General features: G+C 41.5%; 1 protein-coding gene and 1 long non-coding RNA gene across 5 annotated transcripts in view; one reads left to right on the plus strand and one right to left on the minus strand.

The window, feature by feature from the left end:
* Positions 1–548: 548 nt before the first annotated feature.
* LOC132252491 (uncharacterized) lies at positions 549–2,409 on the minus strand. The gene is made up of 2 exons (XR_009464406.1): positions 1,973–2,409; positions 549–1,322 (listed from the first exon to the last, which is right to left on the minus strand). It is a non-coding gene; the product is annotated as an uncharacterized LOC132252491 (long non-coding RNA).
* A 58-nt stretch (positions 2,410–2,467) lies between these two features.
* Positions 2,468–23,213, plus strand: part of NR3C1 (nuclear receptor subfamily 3 group C member 1) — a 136,839-nt gene continuing 116,093 nt past the window's right edge. The window contains exons 1-2 of one of the 4 annotated variants that reach the window (XM_014597503.3): positions 2,468–2,593; positions 4,169–5,378. In XM_014597503.3, coding sequence (XP_014452989.1) covers positions 4,183–5,378 — 1,196 coding nt within the window. In that variant the 5' untranslated portion in view covers positions 2,468–2,593; positions 4,169–4,182. 4 annotated transcript variants of the gene reach the window in all.

The raw sequence follows: 23,213 nt of genomic DNA on the forward strand, positions 1-23,213 counted from the left end.
ACAAAACAAACCTCTCAGGCCATCTTGATGTACCAGGGAAATGCCACTAATCTGTTTAAAATAATTCTTTCCACTTACTCTTCCATTTCTTTAACTGTGTTTTCCCTCTTCCTTTCATACTTGGCAAACATCTCATGAAGTGAGCTTGAGTTCACAAAAGCTTATTCTCTCTATATATATAATCTTATTTAGTCTATAAAATGCATAGCTACTGCGCCTTCAAGCTCTCTCATCAACCCAATCCTGCTTGAAAGAAATGGATAGCTATGCCCACTGCTTGTAATGGGTTGAGGGGGCTTTATTTTTCCCTCTCTCTACATCCTATCCACAACCTTGGTCTCTATTCTGCTCCAAATTATCTTCCTTCTTCCAAGATTTAGACGCTTGGAGTTTGTGCACCTTAAATTTGCCCAGGATTGTCTCTTAAGCCTGCTGCCTGACTGCAATGACTATTAAAGGCTGACTCTTTCTAACCAAGTGCATTGCCTTTCTTTACAGGGGTGTAGGTTGTAGCGGTGTTGGTCTAAAGACACAGGCAGACAAGTGGGTGAATCTGATATCTTTTATTAGACCAACTTAAATAGTTGGGGAAAAACATTTAAGCAAGTTTTCGGGTTTAAAAACCCTTCGTCAGGCAAAGGAAGTCTCTGCAGTTGATGTGTGCTCTTGCTGGATGGAAGGAATAGTAAAGAGGCCAGAGGCTGGGCTGCAGCAAGACAGGCAGTCAGTGAAGATGTAAATGGAGGAGTCAGTAGGTGAGAGACAGGGCTGGGGCAGGGGGGAAGGTGGATGAATGTAGCAGCTAAATAGTGGAGAAGTACCTGGGGAGTCAGATGTCAGGCAGGTTATACTGTATCATAAATCCAACGTCTAAATTTAGTCCATGATTTTTTGTATCCAGGAGGTTGATGAAGTGGAGTTCATAGGCTCGTCTCTGAGGAGTGTTTTGTAAGTTCCCTCGGAGGATTAGAACTGAGAGATTGGAGATAGGGTGGTTTTCTTGTGAGAAATGTGCCCCCACCGGTAATTGGGTATTTTTGTTTTTAATAAATTTCCAGTGTACGTTCATTCTGGTGCGCAGTTGTTGTTTGGTCTCTCCTACGTATTTTCCATCAGGGCATTTGGTGCATTGGATGAGATGTATTACATTTCCGGAGGTGCAGCTGTAAGATGCAGGGATGCTGACGGCTCTGTTGTGGGGCGTAGTAATTGTGGGGGTGGTGGGGATGTGTTGGCAGGTTTTGCATTTCTTGTCATGGCACGGTCTGGATCTGTTCGGTGTGTTCTGGGCTGTAGGAAGTTTAATTCTGGTGATCAACTTCCTGGATACAACAAATCATGGACTAAATATAGACACTGGATTTCTGACACATTATAACCTGCCTCACATCCGACTCCCTAGGTACCTCTCCACTATTTAACTGCTACTTTCATCCCCCTTTTCTCTCCCCCCCCCGCCACCACCCAGCCTGTCTCTCACCCATGGACTCCTCCATTTACATCTTCACTGACTGCCTGTCTCGCTGCAGCCCAGCCTCTGGCCTCTTTACTCTTCCTTCCCTCCAGAAAGAGAGCATGCCCAACCACAGAGCCTTCCTCCGCCTGACCAAGGGTTTTTCAAACCAGAAAGCTTGCTAAAAAAAAGTTTCCCCCCAACTATTTAAGTCGGCGTAAGAAAAGATATCAGATTCACCCGAAGAACCTCGTCCGCCTTTTCTTTACGCCTTCACTAGGCCGCCGACATGAGGCAGGCGGTCGGTGTGGCTCACTTCAGGCTCCCCTTCGTGCTACCCCCCATTCGCGCTCGCACGGCGTCCAGCAAAACGTGGGAGACGGGCTTCACGCGTGATCCCCGCTGGGCAACAGGAGGGTCGGCCACAAAGCACCCACCGACTTCGCCAAGCACAAACCCCTGCCAGCAAAGAGGGGCCGAGACTTGGGACAGGGGGTGGTGGACCGGGAGGGCACAAACCTCCTCCTCAGCGTGGACACGGCAGCAAAGAGGGCGGAAACGTGAGGGGCAGGGGGATGGCGACAGGGACTGGAGAGCAGGTGGCAGGGTCGGGACAAGAGCCCAGGCAGGAGCTGCGTGCGGGGGCGAGAAGGGCTGAGCCGGGCCGCAGCGAAGGGCCGCCCCGCTGCCCTCAGGCTGAGCGGGGGAAGCCCGGAGAAGTGACGGGAAGAGCCGGGAAGCGGCCTGCAGTTGCCCTCCTCAGCCAACAGGTTGCACCGTGCCCCCGCCCCGGCCCCGGCCGCTGCCCGAGCCCAGCCCGGCGCTGCCTCCGCCTCCTCCTCCGGCCGCCGCCGCTCCCTCTCCACAGCGGGGGGGGAGGAGGGAGGAGGCTGCCGCCGCCGTCCTCCATTTTGTGGCAGGCAGGGGCGGAGGCGCGGCGGGAGCCGCGGGCAGGACGCGTTGGGCGGGAGGGAAGGAGGGCGGGGGCCGGGGCCGGGGCCGAGCCCGCGGGGGCGCCCGCTCAGCTGCGCACGGGAGGCCGCCGCCCGCGTCCCGCCGCGCCGCACCGCGCCGCTCAGTCCTCGCCGCGGCCGCGCCATGGAGGGCGGCGGGTAGCGGAGCCCAGCGCCCCCGCACGCGGTAAGACGCGCGAAGTTTGGCTGGTGCGGGGCTGAGGGAGGGGGCGTGCCGGGCCGGGCCGGGCCGTGCCGGGGGCAGCGCAACAGGTCCAGGAGCCGGGGCTTTCTCATGAAAAAAAAAAAAAATCGGCTTTAAAAAGAAAAGGAAAACAAGGGCGATTTTTTTTTAAATTGGTTTTTAATGTGTTTTCCTTTCGTTTCCGTCGCGGCCCCCGCTGGAAATGGCCGCGCGGTGTTTGGGGCCCCCTTGCGCGGGGCGGGGAGGAGCCGGTCCCGCGGGGAAGTTGGGGCGGCCCCAGGCCGGGCCGGGGCCCGAGCGCCGGGACGCGGACGAGGGGCGCCGCCGGTTGTCCCCCGCGCCCGCCGCTGCCCGGAGCGAGTGGAGCCCCTTCCCTAGAGAGAATGAGATGACTGCTGCCACGACAGTACTCGTATCGCTCCCCGCTTACTCCTGATAGCGTTCCTCTTGCCATCTCCGCGATTATTTTCCTTACTAAATTGTTTCGTTAGCAAACCCGCACTTTGTTTGAGCACTTTTTGCTGTCATTTTTTGTTTGAGCATATGTCTGCCGTCACTTTTGTTTCTGCGTTTGTTATACTGTCACTTTTCTTTCGGCGTTTTTTATGCCGTCATTTTTCTGTCGGTGGTTTTTACGCTGCCGTCCTTCAGGCGCGCTGTCCTGGGGCTGTCTGTCGCGCGTGGCTCCTGGATTGCAGTTGTTGCAACCAGAAGGAAAGAGTTGAGAGAAGTCCTCGGTTCAAATGTGCGGCTGCTCCTAGGAGCTGAACGCAGATCGGCAGTACGTGGGCGCAGCCGGCGTTTGGGAAGCGGTCGGAGCTGAGCAGAATTAGATCTTGTTTTGGATTTGGGTGTTCGCCGGGGGGGATCCGGACTTTGAGTTTGGGTGCGGGGGGCACCGGTTCTGCTTGGAAAATGTGGGGTTGGCAGCCCGTGTCGTAGGAAGTTAACGGACTTCGATCCCGTCTTGTGTGTGTTTTCTTGGGGAAGAATTACAATAGATCAATGGGCAATAGCAAAACATTTGGGTAGCGTGCCTGTCTAGTCGGTGGGTGGGGAAATTTGTCTTGCGCTGCTCTTACCACACCAACTGATGCATCTGAACTGTCGAGAGAGAGACATTTGTAAAATTGTATTACAGCACTTTCAAAAAGGGAGTGTGTTTCAAGCTTTAATTAAGCTTACTTTTAGGAATATGTTGCACGGGTACTTGCAGCCTTTTTCATATTCCTTTGTTTGGCAAGAAAATTGTAGAGCCTGATGGTTCATTAAGGAAACTGGCTTGTTGTGTTGCAAATAGTTCTGTGGTGACAGGGGGTGATATGACTTACGATTTAACCCAAGTCTAGAAAAGCTTTTAAAAATAGTTCTCATTAGTTCCAAGCAACAACATGTATATTCAGTGACAGTGAGAAATGTCAGGCTTGTGTCTGGTTTTTAAATCCATCTGCTCTGCTGTCTCCCTTGGAGAAGCTGAACCAGGTTTGCCTTGTTGCTTATCAGGTTTTTTGTGCTGTTGTCATGCTATTGCTAACTTCAGATATTTTTCTTTTTTAGCCAATGTTGAAGGAATGGATCCCAAAGAATCGCTGAACTCCTCAGAGAGAGAGGAAGCAGGGAAAATTGTGCGCTTCAATGACAAAGGAGGGATTGTGATGGATTTTCATCCAACCTTTAGGGGTGGAGCTACCGTCAAGGCTTCTGCGTCTACATCTCCCCTGCCTGCGTCTACATCTCCCCTGCCTGCGTCTTCTCAGTCAGACTCCAAACAGCAACCTGTTTTGGGTGACTTTTCAAAAGGATTAGTAAGTAATGTGCCTCAGCCAGATCTTTCCAAGGCAGTGTCGCTCTCAATGGGACTGTACATGGGTGAGACAGATTCAAAAGTAATGGGAAATGACATTGGATTTCCGCAGCAGGGCCAAATCGGCATCTCTTCTGGAGAAACAGACTTCAGGCTCCTGGAAGAAAGCATTGCAAGCTTGAACAAGTCCTCTGGTCTGGCAGAGGGCACTAAGGGGACAGTGTCTTCTGGGTTGTCACTCAAGCAGGACTTCCCAGTCATGACTAACTGCAATGTCCCTTTAGAGCCAGGAACATTAATGCAGGGCCAGATTGGCTCTAGTGGTGGCAACATGAAGTTGTTCTCTGAGGACCAAAGCACCCTGGATATTCTGCAAGATTTAGAATTGCCACCAATCTCGCCGGGTAAAGAGCCAAATGGAAGCCCGTGGAGACTTGACCCATTACTAGATGAAGGTGGCTTGCTTTCCCCTCTAGCTGCAGATGAGGCATTTCTCCACGAAGGAAATTCAGGTGAAGACTGCAAGCCACTCATCTTACCAGACACTAAGCCTAAAATTAATGAGCGTGGAGATCTCTTGTCCAGTCCCCCAGTGCAGATGCCTCAAGTGAAGACGGAGAAGGAAGACTTCATTGAACTCTGTACCCCAGGCATAAAGCAAGAGAAAACAGGCCCAGTTTATTGTCAAGCTAATTTTCCTGGGTCTAGTGTACTGGGTACTAAAGTGTCTGCCATTTCTGTCCATGGTGTCAGTACCTCTGGAGGACAGATATATCACTATGACCTGAATACTGCCTCTCACTCACAGCAGCAGGATCAGAAACCAGTTTTTAATGTCATTCCATCTCTTACTGCCGGTACAGAAAATTGGAATAGGTGCCAGGGATCTGGGGATGACCCTCTATCTCCTATGGGAAATTTGAACTTTTCTGGCAGATCTTCTTTCTCTAATGGCTATTCAAGGTAATTAGATTTGCATTTTCTTATAATAAAACACTAGAAATATAGCTATTTAGCCTAGCAATGTACATGTCGATATTTTTTTTTTTACATTGGCTGTGTATTTGTATCGTGTTGTCATCTCACTTCATTTAATGTACCACTTTTACATGGTATAGTAGAAAAGTGACCAACCAAGTGTTTAGCTAGGGGGTTTGGACAACCTTGAATCATGTTTTAAAGGTATGACTTAAAGGGAAAATATGACCACTTGACAGAAAGATCAACGCCTAAAATACTTCAGACTGATTTACGCATATGCAAAAGCCATTATACTCTGAGAAGTTTAGGGGTTAATTCTATTCCCCCCAATATTACTACAGATGTTCTGTATAAAAATAACTTGGTGGTTGTGTACATTTTTTAGTTAGATTTTTAAGCTGAATTACAGCATCAGGTTTACCATGGAGCTTTATTGACTGTACATGGATAACAAGACTTCAAGCATGAAATCCCTAACTGCTTGTCTAACAACAACATTTACAAGAGATAAGAGCATTTGCAAAAAGATTTAACTGTACCTAAAAGTCTGTACTTACTGGCAAAATTTAACTCTTGAAATGAATCTGAGTGCCTGTTTTATAATAGATTTATTTTCTTAAAATGGACACCAGCTACCCAATATGTTTGGGATAGCACTTTAAAAAATAATTAAATAAAGTGAATATTGAGGAAATATAACTAACTCCTTTTACTCCCGGAGGAGAAAAATATTGTAGCACCAACTTTCTCAGTGAGCAGCCATCTATTTTTTCTTATTTGTCAGTCAGATCATAGATCCTTGACCTGATCTTAGTAGTGATACCTTTTGTAAACGGTTTAACTTTGTGATACCTTTTGTAAACGGTTTAACTTTAATAGGTCTCTAGTTGATTCCCGATCCCTCCCCCCCTCCATCTTTCAGTCAGTATTATGGTTAGATGAGCATTTCTTTTAATATTGACTGTTTCACTTAATCAGGGGCTCTCACTGAGCTTCTTTGTAGTCTGTTTCAGGAGATACATCTGTTGGCTTTATGCACAAAACACAACCAAACTTGGTTTTTCTTGGGATCTTTGCTTTTAATTTTTTTTTTAGTATCTTACAAGATACAAGTTAGTAGCTGGAGACTGGATTGATGGACAGAAAGAGTGTTACAGGCTACACCTTTTCTGTTTGAAGTGGGAGATGTTTATAATGTTAATTAATTTGTTTATAATGTTGAGTTTTTGCATTGTTTCAGTAAGTGAAGTTTTGCTAGTTTGTTTCTATATTTCCTTAGCAATGTTGGATTTGTAGTGTAAAAAAACCTGAAAGTTTTGGAGTAAACTACTAAAATTGTATCAAAATGGGCTTATTGCTGTATGAATATTTAGTGTACTCTGTAGTATTCCTTATGTTGAATTGGAAATCTATTTTGTTGTGACTGTTGAGAGAGCTTGTCAGTACTGTAATAGTAATGCCTTCAGTGGCAACTGGTGGAAAATCTATAACCTTGTATGAAAAAGAGTTTTCAAATTTAGGATACTAATGTCAGTGTGCGCACAGATTATTTGTATGGAGCCTGACGGTGAATATGTGTAAATAGTTATTAATATAGAATTAGTTTAAGGCCAACTGCTAGTTTTTTCTGAACCTGTAGTGGATTTTATCTTCTTTTTTTCATTTTGAAAGGGTGATTGTACTTGGTTTTGACTCTGATATGAATTGTTTATATTAAAATGTTTATAAACTGTACATGAACTGGATGAATTTCAGGCATGCGCCTATATTTTTGCATGTTAAATTTGTCACAACATGAGTCGCTTTTATAACATGTATAGAATGTTTTTAATCCAAAAGGGACAACATTTGACAGATTTTGTTGTTGCTTTTGTGAAGTCAAGCTGAGCAATTTGTTTAAAATATTTAATTTGGAAACAACTTTATGGTACTAATTAAACTCTTTACTAAGTGTGTAAGACAGCAGCCTGCAGGATTAGGCTTATACCAGACGGGTATGTCGGTCAAGGCCAATATTTGGCTACAATACCCACAGAGTAGAGCTAGCTGGTAATACTGTTCAGATGATGACAAGTTTTCTTTAAAGTGCTGACATCCTGGTCTTCCACAGGACTCCCATGTGTTGTTAACTATTTTCCGTGCATTGTTTCAGAGGATGGATTTTTTTCCTACGTGATTTTGTTTGAAATACAGACAGGAAAGTATTTTTTTAATACCCATAGCTGAATGTCAGTCAATAACATTCAGTTTCCAAATGGTCTATTTTGCAAGTGGCAGAGATAAAGAAAGTAGTTCTTGCTTTCCAACTTTGACTTTAAGTTGACCACAAAAATTGACAGTTCACAGCCAGAAATACTGTTCTGTGTCTAATTTTCTTCTCTTGAAATTGCGGCATTATAAGAAACTCAATTTTTTAAATACTTTTAGAAATCCTGTCCTTTGTTAACTGGTCTGTCATAGGTTTGCAGTCCCTGTCTAACTGGTTTAAACTGGTAAACAAACATAATTTGGCATGGCTGGTCATCTGTCTTAGAAATAAAGGACTAGTTGGCAAGAAGCCCATATCTCTCTATTTCTAGAGAAACTGGTTTGCTTAGGTCAAGGTTGGGATCTTGACTGTACTTAATCTGTCGAGGGGAGGAGAGGAAGAATTGCTACATCTGCATTTTTGACAAAACACTTTGCCAGTGTCTGGTTCCTTGTTTGAGCATAGATAAAATGTTAATTATATTTAAGCATATGGGAAGGAAAGCTAAGCTTTTGTTCTGCTGTTCAAATAATATTTAATCCTGGTTAATGAAAATGCCTAACATTGACTTGGTCCTTAGGTATTGCAGTTGTGAGCTAGTCATGCAGTTTTAAAAGTTTTTGTTTTTAACCTCTTTAAATGAGATATGGGATAATTGAGGCTTGGAAAAAAATGATTTGTCTGTGGAGAGTAGACGCTTTAATGTCACACACTTTGTAAATTCTACAGATTCTAGCTTTAATTTCACACACACTCACTCACTCTCTCTCTCTCTCTCTCAGCTGGAAATAACCTTCCAGTTCTGAAGTGGGCATAACTAATGTGGCACTGTCTCCCCAAGTCTGCAAACAGACCACTTCAGTACTTGTGCTGCCGCCCAAAGCTTTAAGGTGCAGCTTGACATTTTACTACTGATGGGCAAAAACATTGTTGGTAGCACTGAAACTTACAAAAATCACATCAGTTTCACCCTGCTGCTATTTATGAAAGCTCTTAGCAGGAGAAATCCACTTGAACTATTCACTGAGCAGGATGTGCCAGAAATGAAACAGACAGGGAGGTAGAGGGAAAAACTGAGAAGATATACTATTATTGATCTCTGTAAGCAAGGGTGTGGCAAAATCAGAGAGAAGAATATGGCTAGTCGAAAGTATTTGGTCAATTTTTTTCAGTTTCACTGAGTAGTTTGACATTTTGTGATTTGTCTATCTCAGGAGTTTTCAACCCGGGGTATGCATACCCCCAGCCCTAGGAGGTATGAACGGGCAGGCGAGGACGGAGCGCTGCCCCGCACTGCTGTGCAGGCGCTGCCCACCCAGCCAGACGCAGGGGGCAGGGGAAGTTCACACACAGCAGCTGCCACGGCTGTGTCCTGCTGCATGCCACCTCTCCTGTTCCCCCCCGCCCCACTCTGCAGCCGGGGGTACACTGCTCTGTGTCTGGCCGACGGGTACAATGATCCAAAAAGTTTGAAAACCCCCAGTCTAGCTCTGTAGCAAGTCAAATAGTATATGTCACTGTATTCTACAAATATCAGTGAAATTTTTTTAAATGGCTTCTTTGTAGGGGTTGTTTGGGGGTTTTTTAAAGTGAGAATAGTCTAATGCTAGACTTACTTGTGAGAGAAGTAGAGACAGCACAGGTATTTTTCATCTTGGTGTGGAGCTACCAATTGTGTGCATTGTTAGGCTTTCTGATGATATTGATGCACTGGTAGTGCTTCTAGCATTATAATCTGGAGTTGCCAGTAAATCCAAAGCTAGAAGAGGGTAAGGGGGAGAGTGGGAGATAATGCCAATAGCAACAGAGAGATCACAGAGACAGAAAAAATGTAAATATATTGCTTGTTAGAGAGTGCTCCTCTGGTCTATTGCCATCAAAAATGTTGCTTCCAGAATAAAAGTGACTTGGGTATTAATAAGATAAAAGGAACAAGTGTGAGAGGTGGGCCATTTTGTTAGGGGAGAAAAGAAACTGGAGTCCTAACTTTGTTTTTTTGATTTGTGGCCAGTTTTCTTAAATGAATTTTCTCTGCTTTCCTCATATAGTCCTATCAACTGTTTCTCCTCCTCCTCCTTGGTTCTCAGGTTCTGGCAGTCGCTGCCCTGGTTCCATAACTCTGATTGTTTCCAGAATTCAGTCTCCCAGGGTGACAGGGATTTTTAGAGTAATTAGTACTAAAGAGAGAACTGAGTACTTGGCGAATTACTGGTTTTCTGCATTTTATTTTTGTAGCCTCTTACACTGTTGGATATAAAGCAGTCTGCTCGATAATGGAAACTCTGACCCACCATACAATCTAAGTAATATCTTACAGGTTTCTTGTAGACTACATGAGTGGATACACTGTTCCTTTATGTGTATTGTGGGAGTTGTTAACCAGATGTGAATGCAGGCTGTTGGACAGAAACTTCAGCTTCTACTTGGGGGTCAGCATTTGCAATTACATAGGGAACTGCAGTGAGTTTGTCTTCGTTTCCTGTCCTGTAGTTTGTTCAAAACCGCAGTCTTCCATTCAGTCTCTGTCATCTTTCTCTCTCAGGGTAGCACCTGTTAGTCTTCAATTTTTAGTAACCCCTCCACTAGGAGTTGGTAGGGAATTCCAGGGAACCCATATAAAGCAAGTTGTGTCAGCTTCTCTATAGTCTGTAATTTGTTTCCTGCATCACATCCTGTAAGTGTCTTCCTTTCATCACTTCCCAAATCCTTCATCAGGTACACATGCAACTCTTCCAAAACCAGGCCACTGCAAGAGCCCCTTTTAGTGGTTCTTCCACTTCTCTGAGCTTAGCCCTTACACCCCCTTCTCTTTAGATGGACTCCAGTGGCAACATTTTCTCCAGCTGCCTGAACACCAAGTACTGGGCACTAGTCAACACAACTCAGAAAAGATGGTGCTCAACCTATCTGGACCTGCAGGCCACATAAGTGGCATGGGATCGGTCTGCGGTGTGATCAAGTGTGCCGACCCATCCCCACGCACCTGGATTTGGCTGCGCATTGAGATAAATTTGTTGAAAGAACAGATTATGGGAGCATATGTTTAGGATACCTGTTATGCAAATTTGGAATACAGTAGGATTTTTGGCCAAAGGGAATTAGATGTGGAGTGTTTTATGGCACATAATCTAAAAACCATTGTGCACGTAAGGGCTTTTCCATTAGTGATCAGATGCATAGTTTTAATCCATTTTTGTCTTCCAGTGTCCAGTTATAGCAGGATGGGAGCTAAACAGGTTTTTATGAAGTGCTGCATAGGCCTGATTTATAGTTGTATATTCTGTTAATGTTGCTTGCATTACAGTGATCTATGTTTAATTCTATCTTTTAATTATGGAGAACAAGTTGATTTTGTTCCATGCTGTGAGTTTACACTTTATCCATTTTTAAATAGTAATTGAACTTGATGTAGTGCTCAGTTATCTTTTTCCATTGGGGGATTGTCATAAAGGTACATTGTAAACAAATCCTATTTACTTGTAATGTTTTTCATAAGAGTAAAATGTGTGACGCAGCAGTTAAAATGTTGCATATAAAATTACTCTCAAATATTACTGGGTTTACAGTGTTTGACTTAATTGTATGATGAAGGCAGACAAGTTTCCACTTAGGCTTTTCCTGTCATTCTAATGTGTATTCTTTAGATGACATGTGGGTTTCTAAAAACATGAGCATGACTCATTTTCCTTTACTTAAGAGTAACTTAAACCAAGTTGTTAATTATTTAGAGGTATTTGCAAAGGATTGTAACTCATACAAAATAAGGATTTTAGATGTGATCTCTTTCAGCATCCACACTTTCTTTATGGGTTTCTGGATGTCTGTCTTCATGTAGATTTTAAATACCCATTAGGTGGAATCGTGTCCCTTACTTTCAAAGTAAATAAAATGGTAATCAGTATATCGCCACACCCAGCTTCACTTACACTAGGAAAATGAATGGAATTGCACTTTTTAAATTCTTTTGGGTTCATCTTTGGTTTTGTTTTACAAATGTTGTAAAATGCAAATAAAAACAGGTGTTTGAAATCAGTTTTGCTAGAGGTGAATATTTTGCAGCCTGAAAACAATGCTCCTCAACTTGGGTGGAATTTAGAGTATTACATTGAGAGAATATTTTGGCTAGGGACAGAAATTGCACATAAACCTGTATAAGTAATTGGAAACTGGTTCAGATCTGTAACATAACAGAAGTTCAGCGCACATAAAGCACTTTCACAATGGCTGAAACCAGTTTAAGATAAACCTGGATAGATGTAGTATCAGACCAAACTGATTTATTTTAAATTGGTTTATTGAACTTCTGTGTCAGATCCCCTCCTGATTCAAGTTAACTCACAGTCCCCCAGCACCCCAGGAAGCTTTACACCTCCCCCACAAACCCTGCCTCACAGAGTAGGCAGGCTAGCTATGGCCCAAGCTGTATGATCCAGCATAGCAGGGAGGTGTACTCTAGTGCCACTTGGCTTCTGGCCTGAGCCACAACAGGCATGTGACTGGCTGTCTGGAATCAAAAGTGAATGCCTGTTATCTTGCTTATTGGTTCAATCTGTGCAGTTTAAACTAACCTGCAAAGATTGAATCAATTCAGCCTCAGGCTTTTTGACTGTATTTATCCTTTATGTGCTGTGTAGTGTTGTTGCAAAAAATATGATTTTGAATTTATTCAGTCAATAGTATTGTTGCATTTTTTGCCTGAGTAACTTGGGGCCAAATTCTGTCACTTTTTTCACAGTGACTAGTCCCATATTCTGAGAGTAGTCTCATAAAAAAAAATGGCAAACGCCTAAGATACGCAGGGGTGGCAGAATCTGGCTCTTTGATCAATTCAGGAACAAACTCACCTATGTATTAGTAGGAAAGTATGTAGATTTATATTCTCAAATCAATTTAACTAGTTTTGGAAGCCATAGGTGAGATTCTGGCCCCAGAAATATCCCTATTTGATGGTCTTGAGGGCAGAAGGGCTGCAAAAATGGCACAATTTATTTCCAGGGTATTCACTTGGGGTAAGGCAATCCCATGTGGGATAAAGCTGCAGTTGCCATTTCTGGGTATCTCTGAAGTAGGTTATATGTGATAGTATGGCTGGGTTGGCTTTGTGTCTAGAGTTAATTGTAATCTGGCAATCCCCAGCTGCCCTAATGATCACATCTGGGTGTACATTAGAACAACTTTAAGATTGCTATATCTTATATGGTGGGGTACAAATTATAAAGCCAACATCCTCAAAAATTGGAAGGGAAATCAGCTACACTGGAAAATATCATCTTATAAGATATCTGTGATTTTTTCCATGACAGGAAGAGTGACTGTGCCTTTGATGCATTTTTATTATTTCTTTAGCTCCAACAGCATTGTTTTCACTAAGTAACAGAGAGAGTCCCCGACTCTCAGAACTTACTAAAATAACTTTTACGTTTTTAAGGAAAAGTGATGTCATGACCATACATTAGGTCAGGGGCGGGCAAAATGCGGCCTGGGGGCCGAATGCGGCCCGCCAGGCCATTCTATCCAGACTTCAGGGCCCCTGAAAAATTTAGAAAATGAATATTTATTTGCCCTGGGCTGCCTGTCATGTGGCCCTCAATGGCTTGCCAAAACTCACTAAACGGCCCTCTGCCCAAAATAATTGCCTGCCCCTGCATTAGGTGCTTGTCCCCCAGCATGGTAAAAAAAATTAAAAAATATGGAGAAGCAATCTCTGATTTCTAATTTTGGTTTTTGTTTTAGGTTAAAGTTGGTATGGGATATCTCTATCAAGTTAAGGGAGCGTGTGCATATGTTCAAAAAAATCATAGCAGGTGCAGTGAATAACTTTTAAAGAATCCAGAATTAAAGTTAATGGGTATTATATGCACGTATTTAAAGGAACACAAGCCAATAAGCGTCTTTTACAGACTGAAAAGTAAAGCTACGGTTTTATGAGAATAAGTAGCCGTTTGCTGCTGAGCATGGAGCATTAGTGTTTTTTTCATTGTAAGCTAGAAACATTCTGACAATGTTATCTCTGCCTAGATTCTTTTTCAGAGCATTGGCACAAAGTGACTATTCACGATCAAAATTAAAATAAAATTATGTATTTCTTGCACTGTTGTTAATCTTTTTTCTTTCAATGTCATATTACTTGAATTACGTTTATTATGTCAGGAAAAATACTGTAGGGTAGGGGTTGTCAACCGGGGGAAAGAGGCTAGGGGATATGCATGGATGGGCAGGGACACAGCACCGTCACCCACCATGCTGTGTTGCGGGGTGGAGGGTGGGGGGCAGCTCCCCTCCGAGGGCTATACAGGTGCCGGCCGGCCGTGGCTGGGGGGAGCTTGCACATGACAGCAGCTGCTGCTGCGGTCCACCACCCCATGGCACTGTGTGCAAACCCGCTCCGCTGCCACCCCCCCGCTGTGCGTCCAGCTGCTGCCACTCCCCCTGTCCTCTTTCCCGACCCCCACTCCTCCAGAAGTGTACCCAGAAGGGGTACACTCCTTAAAACAGGTTGAAAAACCCTGCTATAAAGAATGATAAAGATTGGTTCAATATCATTTTGCAATGAACACATTTTAGTCCTAATGTCTTTTGCATGTGTAAAGTTTGAGGCAGTACTGAAGATAACTAAAACCACTAGGGACTTTCAAAATTAGTTTATTATATTTCTATTACTTTTTCCATTAAAAGTAGAAATCAATTACATTGGAAAGGAAAGATGTCTATTCCATTTCAGAACGAGCCTGTTGGTTTAAATATAACTCTTAAGCCTGACCCAACTCTTGAATTCCAGGCATGTTATAAAAATTATTCTTTATTGCTACTTGAAACATTGTTTAAAGAAACAGCTTTTTAAAAATAAAGAGTTTTAGTTCTTTCATGTGCTGGCTACAGTTTTAAAATTATCAGCTAGATAGGATACCTGTTTATTGATCAAACTCTTATAACTCTTAAAAATAATGTTTTTTAATGCACTAGTGTTCTGTTTGTACATTGAGCAGGAAAAATATGAAAAAGAGAAAATTTATCTTCAAATATTTTGGCTATTTTGTCTTCACTATTTTTATGTGTCTTAAATATGTGTTTTTGTAACCTTAAAATACTTAAAAAGGTTTATCTTTCATTCTGTTTCATGATCTCTAGTATCACTTAAGATTAGAAAAGTTCATTTGATGACCAAGATTCAAAAGCTGATATGGAAATTGCTGCTTGTCCACAATTTGACTAATCACATTTTGGTTGGAAAGAAAACTCTGCTGATTATATTTTGAAACTAATATTATATTGGCTTGTGCTATAGGTCACAGGCTTTGAAACTTGGAACATCAAAAATTGACCCTGACAAGTTTTTCATTTATATAACATATTTGCCTACTATACCGTTAAATGTATGCATTGCTTTTATTATCCTTTTGGAGGCCAGGTATTCCCCTTAATAATTTTCTCCCCATTCTGATACAGTATTTAACACCCATAAACACGGTCCATGAAAGAGAGATAATTACCATAATCTAATTTTCAAGGTGCCTTATGTTGCTACTGTATCATTTACTAATTAACATGCCACATTTAGTCTGAGGTATAAAGGGGGAGAGATGTGTTTTTGCATCAATGATTTTGTATATTTAGCCAGTGACACCTTTCATTATTTAATTTAATTTGAAGAACTGGCTAATTCCCAAGATTTGGCCTAGAAAAGTGGAAAATGTTTACTGATTTGAATTTTCCCCCTCCTCAAATATGTTAGTCAGTTGACAAAATATTAACTGGACTCCTTTCAATTCTGTCTCCCTTAATGATGTATACTATTATTTACCTCTCTCCTGAAAAATCTGTTTATTACATTCACTTGTAAGCCAACTGGATTTACTCTTATTAGGAAGCTAAAATAAACTTTAAAAATAACCTGTAATAAATGGCCATATTTAGGATGCTTCTTGTCAGAAAACATGGAAATTAGGTGTTATCCTATACAGTAACTTTATTGGCAATGGTCAAAGGAGGCACATCTATGTTTGCACTCTTGAGTTTATCATAGCTAGGTCTTCAGGGGAATCTGTTACAAAGAACTGATGACTTGACTGCAAGATTTATCAAGAGTGAACAATGTAGCATTAGGTTCATTTCCTCTTGGACAAATTCCTGGATATCTTGCTGTGTAATGCCTCCTCTCCACCAAGAGCCCTCAACTGAGTCTTGTAAAGTATAATTCTATTTACACTCCATGTTAGCATAATTGAGACTGCCCGGAGATGCTCCAATGCCACCAGTATGTTACAACCATAATTTTCTCTTCCATAGGCTCATCCAGTTCCATCATTCATATAACAGGGTGTCTGAGATGATAAATAGCATGGGGAAAGAAGTAGCTGTTTAACCCATGTCCTAGGTAGAAGGAAAGTGGCACTTACAGAGTATCATAAATTGGAAGCATGGCTAAGTAGTTCTAAAGAAGAAGAATTTACAAGACATATACTGAAGATAATTGTTAGTCTGGAAAAAATTTAAAATGCACAGGGCAATTTTTATTGTAGGGAATTGTCATGCTGCTTAATACATGCTTCTGATGACCTTAAAATAGGGAAGAACAGCATACTAGAATAAAATTGGCCATGATCATTTGAAAAACTGTTGACTGTGGTTTAGATGAAAGTGATGCTGGTAAGATGCTGGTACTTTTCTGCCCTTTACCTTGCTGTAAAATTGTGCTGAAACGTCTTGATTTAGTTACAGGTGTCATAAATGACGAGGATTACTGTTCTTATAATTGAGTTTTCATAAAGCTTAATGCAGTGTTGTTACACCCCAAAGGCTATCAGAATTTCAGTTTTTCATTTAACTTTTGTAGAGTTTTTTTTAAACTTGGAGAAAGCAAATGGAAGTAATAATCCAGAAGATTAACTTCAAATTGAACCAATCTTTACATTAATTGTGTGTTCAAGGAAAAACTGTTCTTTCTTCTGATATTTAATAAGCTTTGCGCATGTTATGAGAATCAATCAACTCTGAATTCTATTCTAGCAAAAATATGAATATCTGCAAACAACATTTTAGTTATGGCTCAGTTTTAAACAAATTGTTCTGCCCATCTTAAACCAACCAAACAGTATTACCTAATTGCCTTGTACCTTCAGTGAAGCAGTGGACATTGGCAATTGTAGGAACCAGGAGAGTAGACTTGGATTTTTTCTACCTCCAGAGACCTGTGCTACTAGGAAATTATTTGCAGGAGTTGTTATCAAGAAGTATTTCCTGATCAGAAATATGTAAAAGAGCTGCCACCCCTTCTCTGCTTCTCTTGTGTCCTACCTTTTCATCCGGTTTTTAGTGCTTAGAGAGATAAATTGTCTTTATTCAACCTGCAGATTGGGTACATATACTGCCAGTGGTAGAATAGCCACTAATTTGAGGATTTCCTGAAGGGATGAACCAGAAGAGAGAGCAGAAGGATGCTTCCCAGTAATTAACTGTGGTTAAATGCATATGTAGACACTGACAACAGGCATAAATTGTGCCTGGTCGGCCCAGCCAGCAGGGACCCAGACTTCTGTCTGCCACCTAGCCACACAGCTCTGCATTTTCAGGACCCTTGTGCTCAGCTAGCCCCTCTGCCTATGTCCCCTGCTGGCCTGGGCCTGCTCTACCCCAGCTCAAATTTTGGCTGCCCTAAGTACATGTGTAGATGCTGAGCCTGCAAGTACTTTACTCCAACTCAAACTGCTCTGGAGTTTATTGCTTCAAATTAATTGCACTGTGTATGTTGGTTCTAATGCTTTGGAAAGATCAATGTCTACTTTTTGTGAAGACGGTGCACCCGGGAAGCTTTTTCCTTATACAGACTGCTGTCAGACTCTATATGCACAGTGAGTGCTCCCTGGGAAAAATGATGTCTTCTGAGCAGTACTAGGATTAGAATAGTAATGAGCCTATCCAAAATGGTGGGGAGGGAGAGAGAAACTCCAGCTTTGCTGTAGGTCTGGACTATGTATACCTTTCTATCGCTAGAGAAAGGTCATTCGTGAGCTTTTTGTTGTGCCTCGGGTGTTGAAGAAAGTCCAGTCAAAGGCCTTCTAATTCTGACAGCCCTAGACCACCTCTGAAGATTGTTGTATCAGATATTGATGGTGAATGCTTGGAAACTTGTTCTTCCCCTTCCTTTTCTGTATTATCAAGCTTTTGGCACTAGTAGCTTGTGGCATCCTGACTACCTGCACTTTAAAGCCTGGTTTGTAAGATAGCAATAGATTATTTAAATTAAACTTGTTGAAAACTTAGTTCCTGGGGTTTCCTTGTTTTCTCATGTTGGTCTTATCTTATTTCTCAAATACTGGGATTCTTTCACTAAGACTTTGAGAGAAATGCAGTACTTAGTATGTTTACAGGGTAAGGCTTTATAACACAGGCCAGTACCACTCCATATTACTCTTATCACTAGAGACTTTCCATTATGAGACTATGTTTCTGTTTGACTTGAATGTTGGTAAACTTTAATCACATGTATGTCTGCCTCAAGCTGAATTTCATTTTTGAAAAATTTGGTCAAAATGGTTCAGCTATTTCTGAGAACAAGGTTAGAGAAAATAACACTTTTCTGTATGAACAAAATTCTGGTGACCTTTTATATGCAAAGCTTAAGTGGACCTTTACTATGAAATAAGACTTCAAATACACACCTCTGTCAAATTTCATCTTGTGGATTCTGTATGTTTGTTATCTCTAAAAAATTGTCATTTCTAGATGAGTAGAACTACCTGTTAACAATCAAGGACGAGGTGCCACCATGTTTGATATCTAGTGGAGTTCTACAAAGAAGCTCTTCACAACCAACATCTTGTTTCAGTTGAACCACAGATTTAGAGATGGCTTGAGTTAAATATTGTTTCCTGCTAGTCTCTGTCTCCCAAATCCTGAAACTGTGGATATTAGAATTAAAGTTCTTTAGCGCACTGAAGTATTAATGTAATATCTTGTTTAATACATGGGTTATTCCAGCTGTTTTCATTCAGAGGTATCCTAATGTAATGCAAAATCTCTTGACACTACAGCATGGATTTAAACAGCTAAAATGTTCATGTGTTAGTCTAAAAATTGACATTCTGAGTTCCGGGAATAATAACGATTTTGTAAATGGATAACCACACCCCCGTTAGATAGAAGTGAACTGGTACAGCTAGAATGTCTGGCATATCAACCCTTTAAAACACCTCCTGAAACCCTTAAGTGTTTGTCTTCTGGATCACATTCTTTTGCCCTGACTCATCTGTACAGAAGCCTTAAAATGGCAGACTGAGAACCTCGTCCGTCTTACAGTGGGCAGATTACTGCAATGGGGTAATCAGCCCATGGGAATGGGTGTCATGGGTACCTGTTCTGCCTGGAGCAATCGCACATCCCAAGCAGATGCTTAATCAGTAAACCTAAACCCTAAGGACTTATTCCAGTCAAGTCTGCACTGTCCAATCTGTTGACTAGCCACTTGATACTGCGACTGTCCGCAGAGAAAGTGGCACAAACCAAAGATCTCATACTAAATTTGGTGTTGTTCCCAGAACTGGTGGGATCCTTTTGAAGACCTTACCCCAGTCCCTGAAACAAATGGGAAGGGGGATGCACCTAAGTTTGGGGCAGGAACTCAAGCAAGAGCTCAGGTCACCTTTGAACAGGAGACATCAAAAAACATTGATGGATAAAACCTCCACGTCTTACTGAGTACTGAAGACAAGCAAAAGAGGGTAGACAGCAAAGTAACAGGCTCCATCCTCTGGGCCGAGTCTAAGCTCTGCTGACACTGAACCTAGCACTGGAGGACTGAGCAAAGACCCATTGCAATGTGTCTTTTATTGTGATGACCTCTGATACTGAGACAGGTTGCTGCAGTGCTGGCTTCCTTACTATGCAAGAGATCCTTGCCCAGAGCAGAAAAAACTTCTTCCTAAGATTTATTCAGCATAATGGAAAAGATTTCCTATACGGGCAGCAAAAACAGTGTGTGAAACTGGCAGATGTTCTCATAACAAAAATCCTGGCCAGTCTGGGTAAGCTTTTAGCTCCTTTATGGTCCACCTGGCAGCAGTATTAGACTAGAAGACTTTTCAGTCCAATTGCATCTGGTTTTCTTACACCCTTCCATGCATAAGATTCCTCAACATTTATTAGTACATTGAGAAAGTTTGCCAAGTGCACTGCCTTGACAAGGATCATGACATTTAAGAGCAAAGTGCTCAACAACATAGCAAGTTTGGAAGGGCAGTATTACAGCCATTGTTTGACTGGCCAACTATGATGCCCTAATGTCCAATTCAGGGAAGTTATTGCTTGGTAGTCACAGTGTCAAGTATGCTGTCATTTACTTGAAGAAAGGTTACTTGCCTGAAGTTCTTCAAGATACCGTCAATGGTAATCCCACAAATTCTCCATCTATGAAATTGGAGTCCTGGGCTCTTGTGGGCTTTGAGTTGTGAAGAAGCTGTTGGGTACTTTTGGCTGCTCCACACTTTGTGCACTTGTATGGAAGCACAAGGAGGTGAAGGACACATGCATCTCCCATACAAGTTGCTGGTTTGAAGAATCTTGTCTTGGGGTTATGTACAGTTGCTGCGTTATGATTGCATCGTTTCCAAGATCTGCAGTTACTATAGGAAAAGTACACTGTACATTGAAAAAAACAGGCTTTTTGTGTTGACCACTCTCTCTCTCCTTCTGTTAAATCTTCTAGAAAAAAATCCCTACTTTGTGTTCTTTGGGAAGTTCCAGTATTGCAATATTCCTTTGGAGATTGGGAAAGATTATTTCACAGGTCATCAGTTTTGTTCTAACCTTTACTACAAAGATTTTCTTCTGTAGACAAGCCAGACACTGCTTAGTTTTATATACTGAGCTAACAGCCATGTCTTATTTGTTAGCATGTTGAATATACCAGAGGACTGCTCATTATTTCTTCAATGGAATCAGATTTCACTGCTGGAGAGTAGGCTGAATAAGGCATCTTCAGAAATTTGAAAGTAGCAGAGTCACGAACTAGTCCTTCACGGTCATTCTGTAGGAGTGGAAATGATTTAATCTTCCTTGGTGTTTAACAAACTGTTTCAACTAAGGTTTTAAATCACTTTTTGTAGGGATTATTTATTTTATTTCAGAACACATCTTTCCTGTCAGTTTGGCAGAAGTGTGCACAGCCTAATTAAAATGTGGTGGAGTGTAGATTTTTTTTTTTAAAGCTTTCAAAAGTAATCCATCAGATCCCAGGTAGAGTTAGCCCTTGAAACTACTCTGAGTGGGCATGCAGGGGTTGCCAAGACTCCCAAAATGTCACCCACCATTAATTTTATAACAAACTGTCTATGCCAAGCCAGCTGTCTCTTTCTTCCCCCCCCCCACATCTTTTTAAACTTTTTTATAGCCTCTTTTTTTTTCTAACTTCTCACTCTTTCTCCCTCTCCTGCCAACCTTTTTTTTTTTTTTTTTTTTTTTTTTTTTTTTTTTTTTTTAAATCCTTGTCTTTGGAGTTGGGAATAGATAAGACTTTCAAAGAACTGAAAACAGGAACTCTTCATAAATGATAAATTAGACCTGGGTATGTGTGATACACTAGATCATCGAGTGGTACAAGTGCTTTTAAAAAGGATATCTTGAATTTGTTTTTCCTACTATATATCTTCATAAATGTTTAGGTAGGTCAGATTGTGTACTTTAAACTACGTGAGTGTTCATTTCCTCTTTTTAGTTGGCTTTTCCAAATAAAGACTCTGGCTGTGCTTTAAGCAGTATGCCCTTCATGAATTAAGTTCTTTGCTACCATAATTTATTTAGGAAACTCAGTTCCAGAATTAGATTTTACAATAGTACATTCTTCATGCTATGTGATAGATTTTTACAGTTACTTTGTGTGTCAGACAACAGCTGGAGATCATGATCATATTTATGCATTATGGTCACAGAAGATTTAATGTGAAGCTGTTTAGCAGTATACAGGGAATAATTTACTATCCAGTTACTGTAGGTACTTGGATGTTGTGCTGCATTCCTTTTAATAACATTATAGATTTTGGGAAGGAGAAACAGTTGGCTTGCACTGTCTGACAGAATTCAGTCAAAAGTTGTTTTTCTTTTTTAAATGTGGTATAAACTTGGATCACAAATGAAAGGTGCCTACATCACAAAACCAGTGCACATCATTGATACTGTTCAATACACAATCGATTCCCATTGCTCCTCTGAATAGACTGTATAGTTACAATTTGATTGTTCAGTTATTCATTTATCAGATATTATTTTACTTTTTTCAGAGGTTCTGGACATCCACAGCTGTCACTGCTCACTATTTCTGAAAACTGGGCCAGCAACCTAATCCTTCACAAATTAACATTTTTCAAATTGTACTTTGTTAAACAGCTTATGCATAATTACATTATGGAGTTTTGTTTTTGAGTTATTTCACTAAACTTTCTTGTTTTCTGCCATTCTGTGTCTATTTTTGAGTATTTTAGTAGATGCCTCTAATGAAACTTTCACTGAGAACCAGACTTTTATAAATCTCAATACCCTCCTTGTTCACAAGAATGGAGTAGTCAGGCAGAGAGGAGGGAGAGTGCAGAATGCACATGCACATTTGTGATCACAAACACACTCAGTTCCCTTGGTTTGTAGTTGGCAGTTAGCCCAGCTGGGAAGCTGAGATTTTCTTCTGTGCTGTTTGCTCCTTTCAGGGTTCCTGTGGATTCCCCCTCTACCCCCACCCACAGATAGGAGGGAAAATAAATACTTCTGAGCTGGTAAATGTTGAAAACCCTTTTACCAAAAATTTTTATGATCTAAGCATGCTTGCAAATACTCTAATCACAGTTTTTATTTCTCAGCCCTATAAAGCAAACACATACCAAGCAAACTTGAGTGCTCAAGTTGGATGTGCACTTAAGCTGCTTACCCGGACAGAATCTAGATCCCCAAAAAGAGTGGGAGTCATTGCCTACAGATCCTTTGGCAAGATTAGGGCTGCTACAGATTTCATTTCTCAATGTATATACTGAATAGTTCTTACATATTAAAGGGATCTGACAAGTGCTTCAGGCCTAAAATGTCAGCTGTTAGGAGGACAGGGGTATAATTATGCTAAAAATTTGATGTTTTCATCTAGAAAAAAATTCTAAAAATACATGACATCTTTTGAATCTCTTCACCCATTGGCTTCATTGGGTAAGCTTTGGCAAGTGACTTTATTTGTCTGTGCCCCAGTTTTCCCATTCACATACAGAGAAAGGTACTTGCTGTTTTTCCTAAAATTATTGAATCTACAAATGAAAACAGCTATGTAAATGGGAGGCTGTGACTTTGTAAATGGTAAAGAGTAAATTGATCTTTCAAAAATTATTTTTACTACAAGAAATTTAGCCGGAGTTCAGTTATCCCACATGATCTGTCCCAACAAGAGTTGACGCACTGAATGCAATTGCTGAATTCCTTGTCCGTGATTCACTTATGCTGATATTGGATGTCTAGCCGCTATAAATGGCTACTAGTACTGTATGTCACTGTTTACTGCGTGTTGAAGGTTCAAAATAAACAAAGTTACGGGGGGGCGGGGAGAA

The sequence above is a fragment of the Alligator mississippiensis genome, chromosome 9 (genome assembly GCF_030867095.1).
Source record: "Alligator mississippiensis isolate rAllMis1 chromosome 9, rAllMis1, whole genome shotgun sequence".
In the NCBI taxonomy this organism is placed as follows: Eukaryota; Metazoa; Chordata; order Crocodylia; family Alligatoridae; genus Alligator; species Alligator mississippiensis.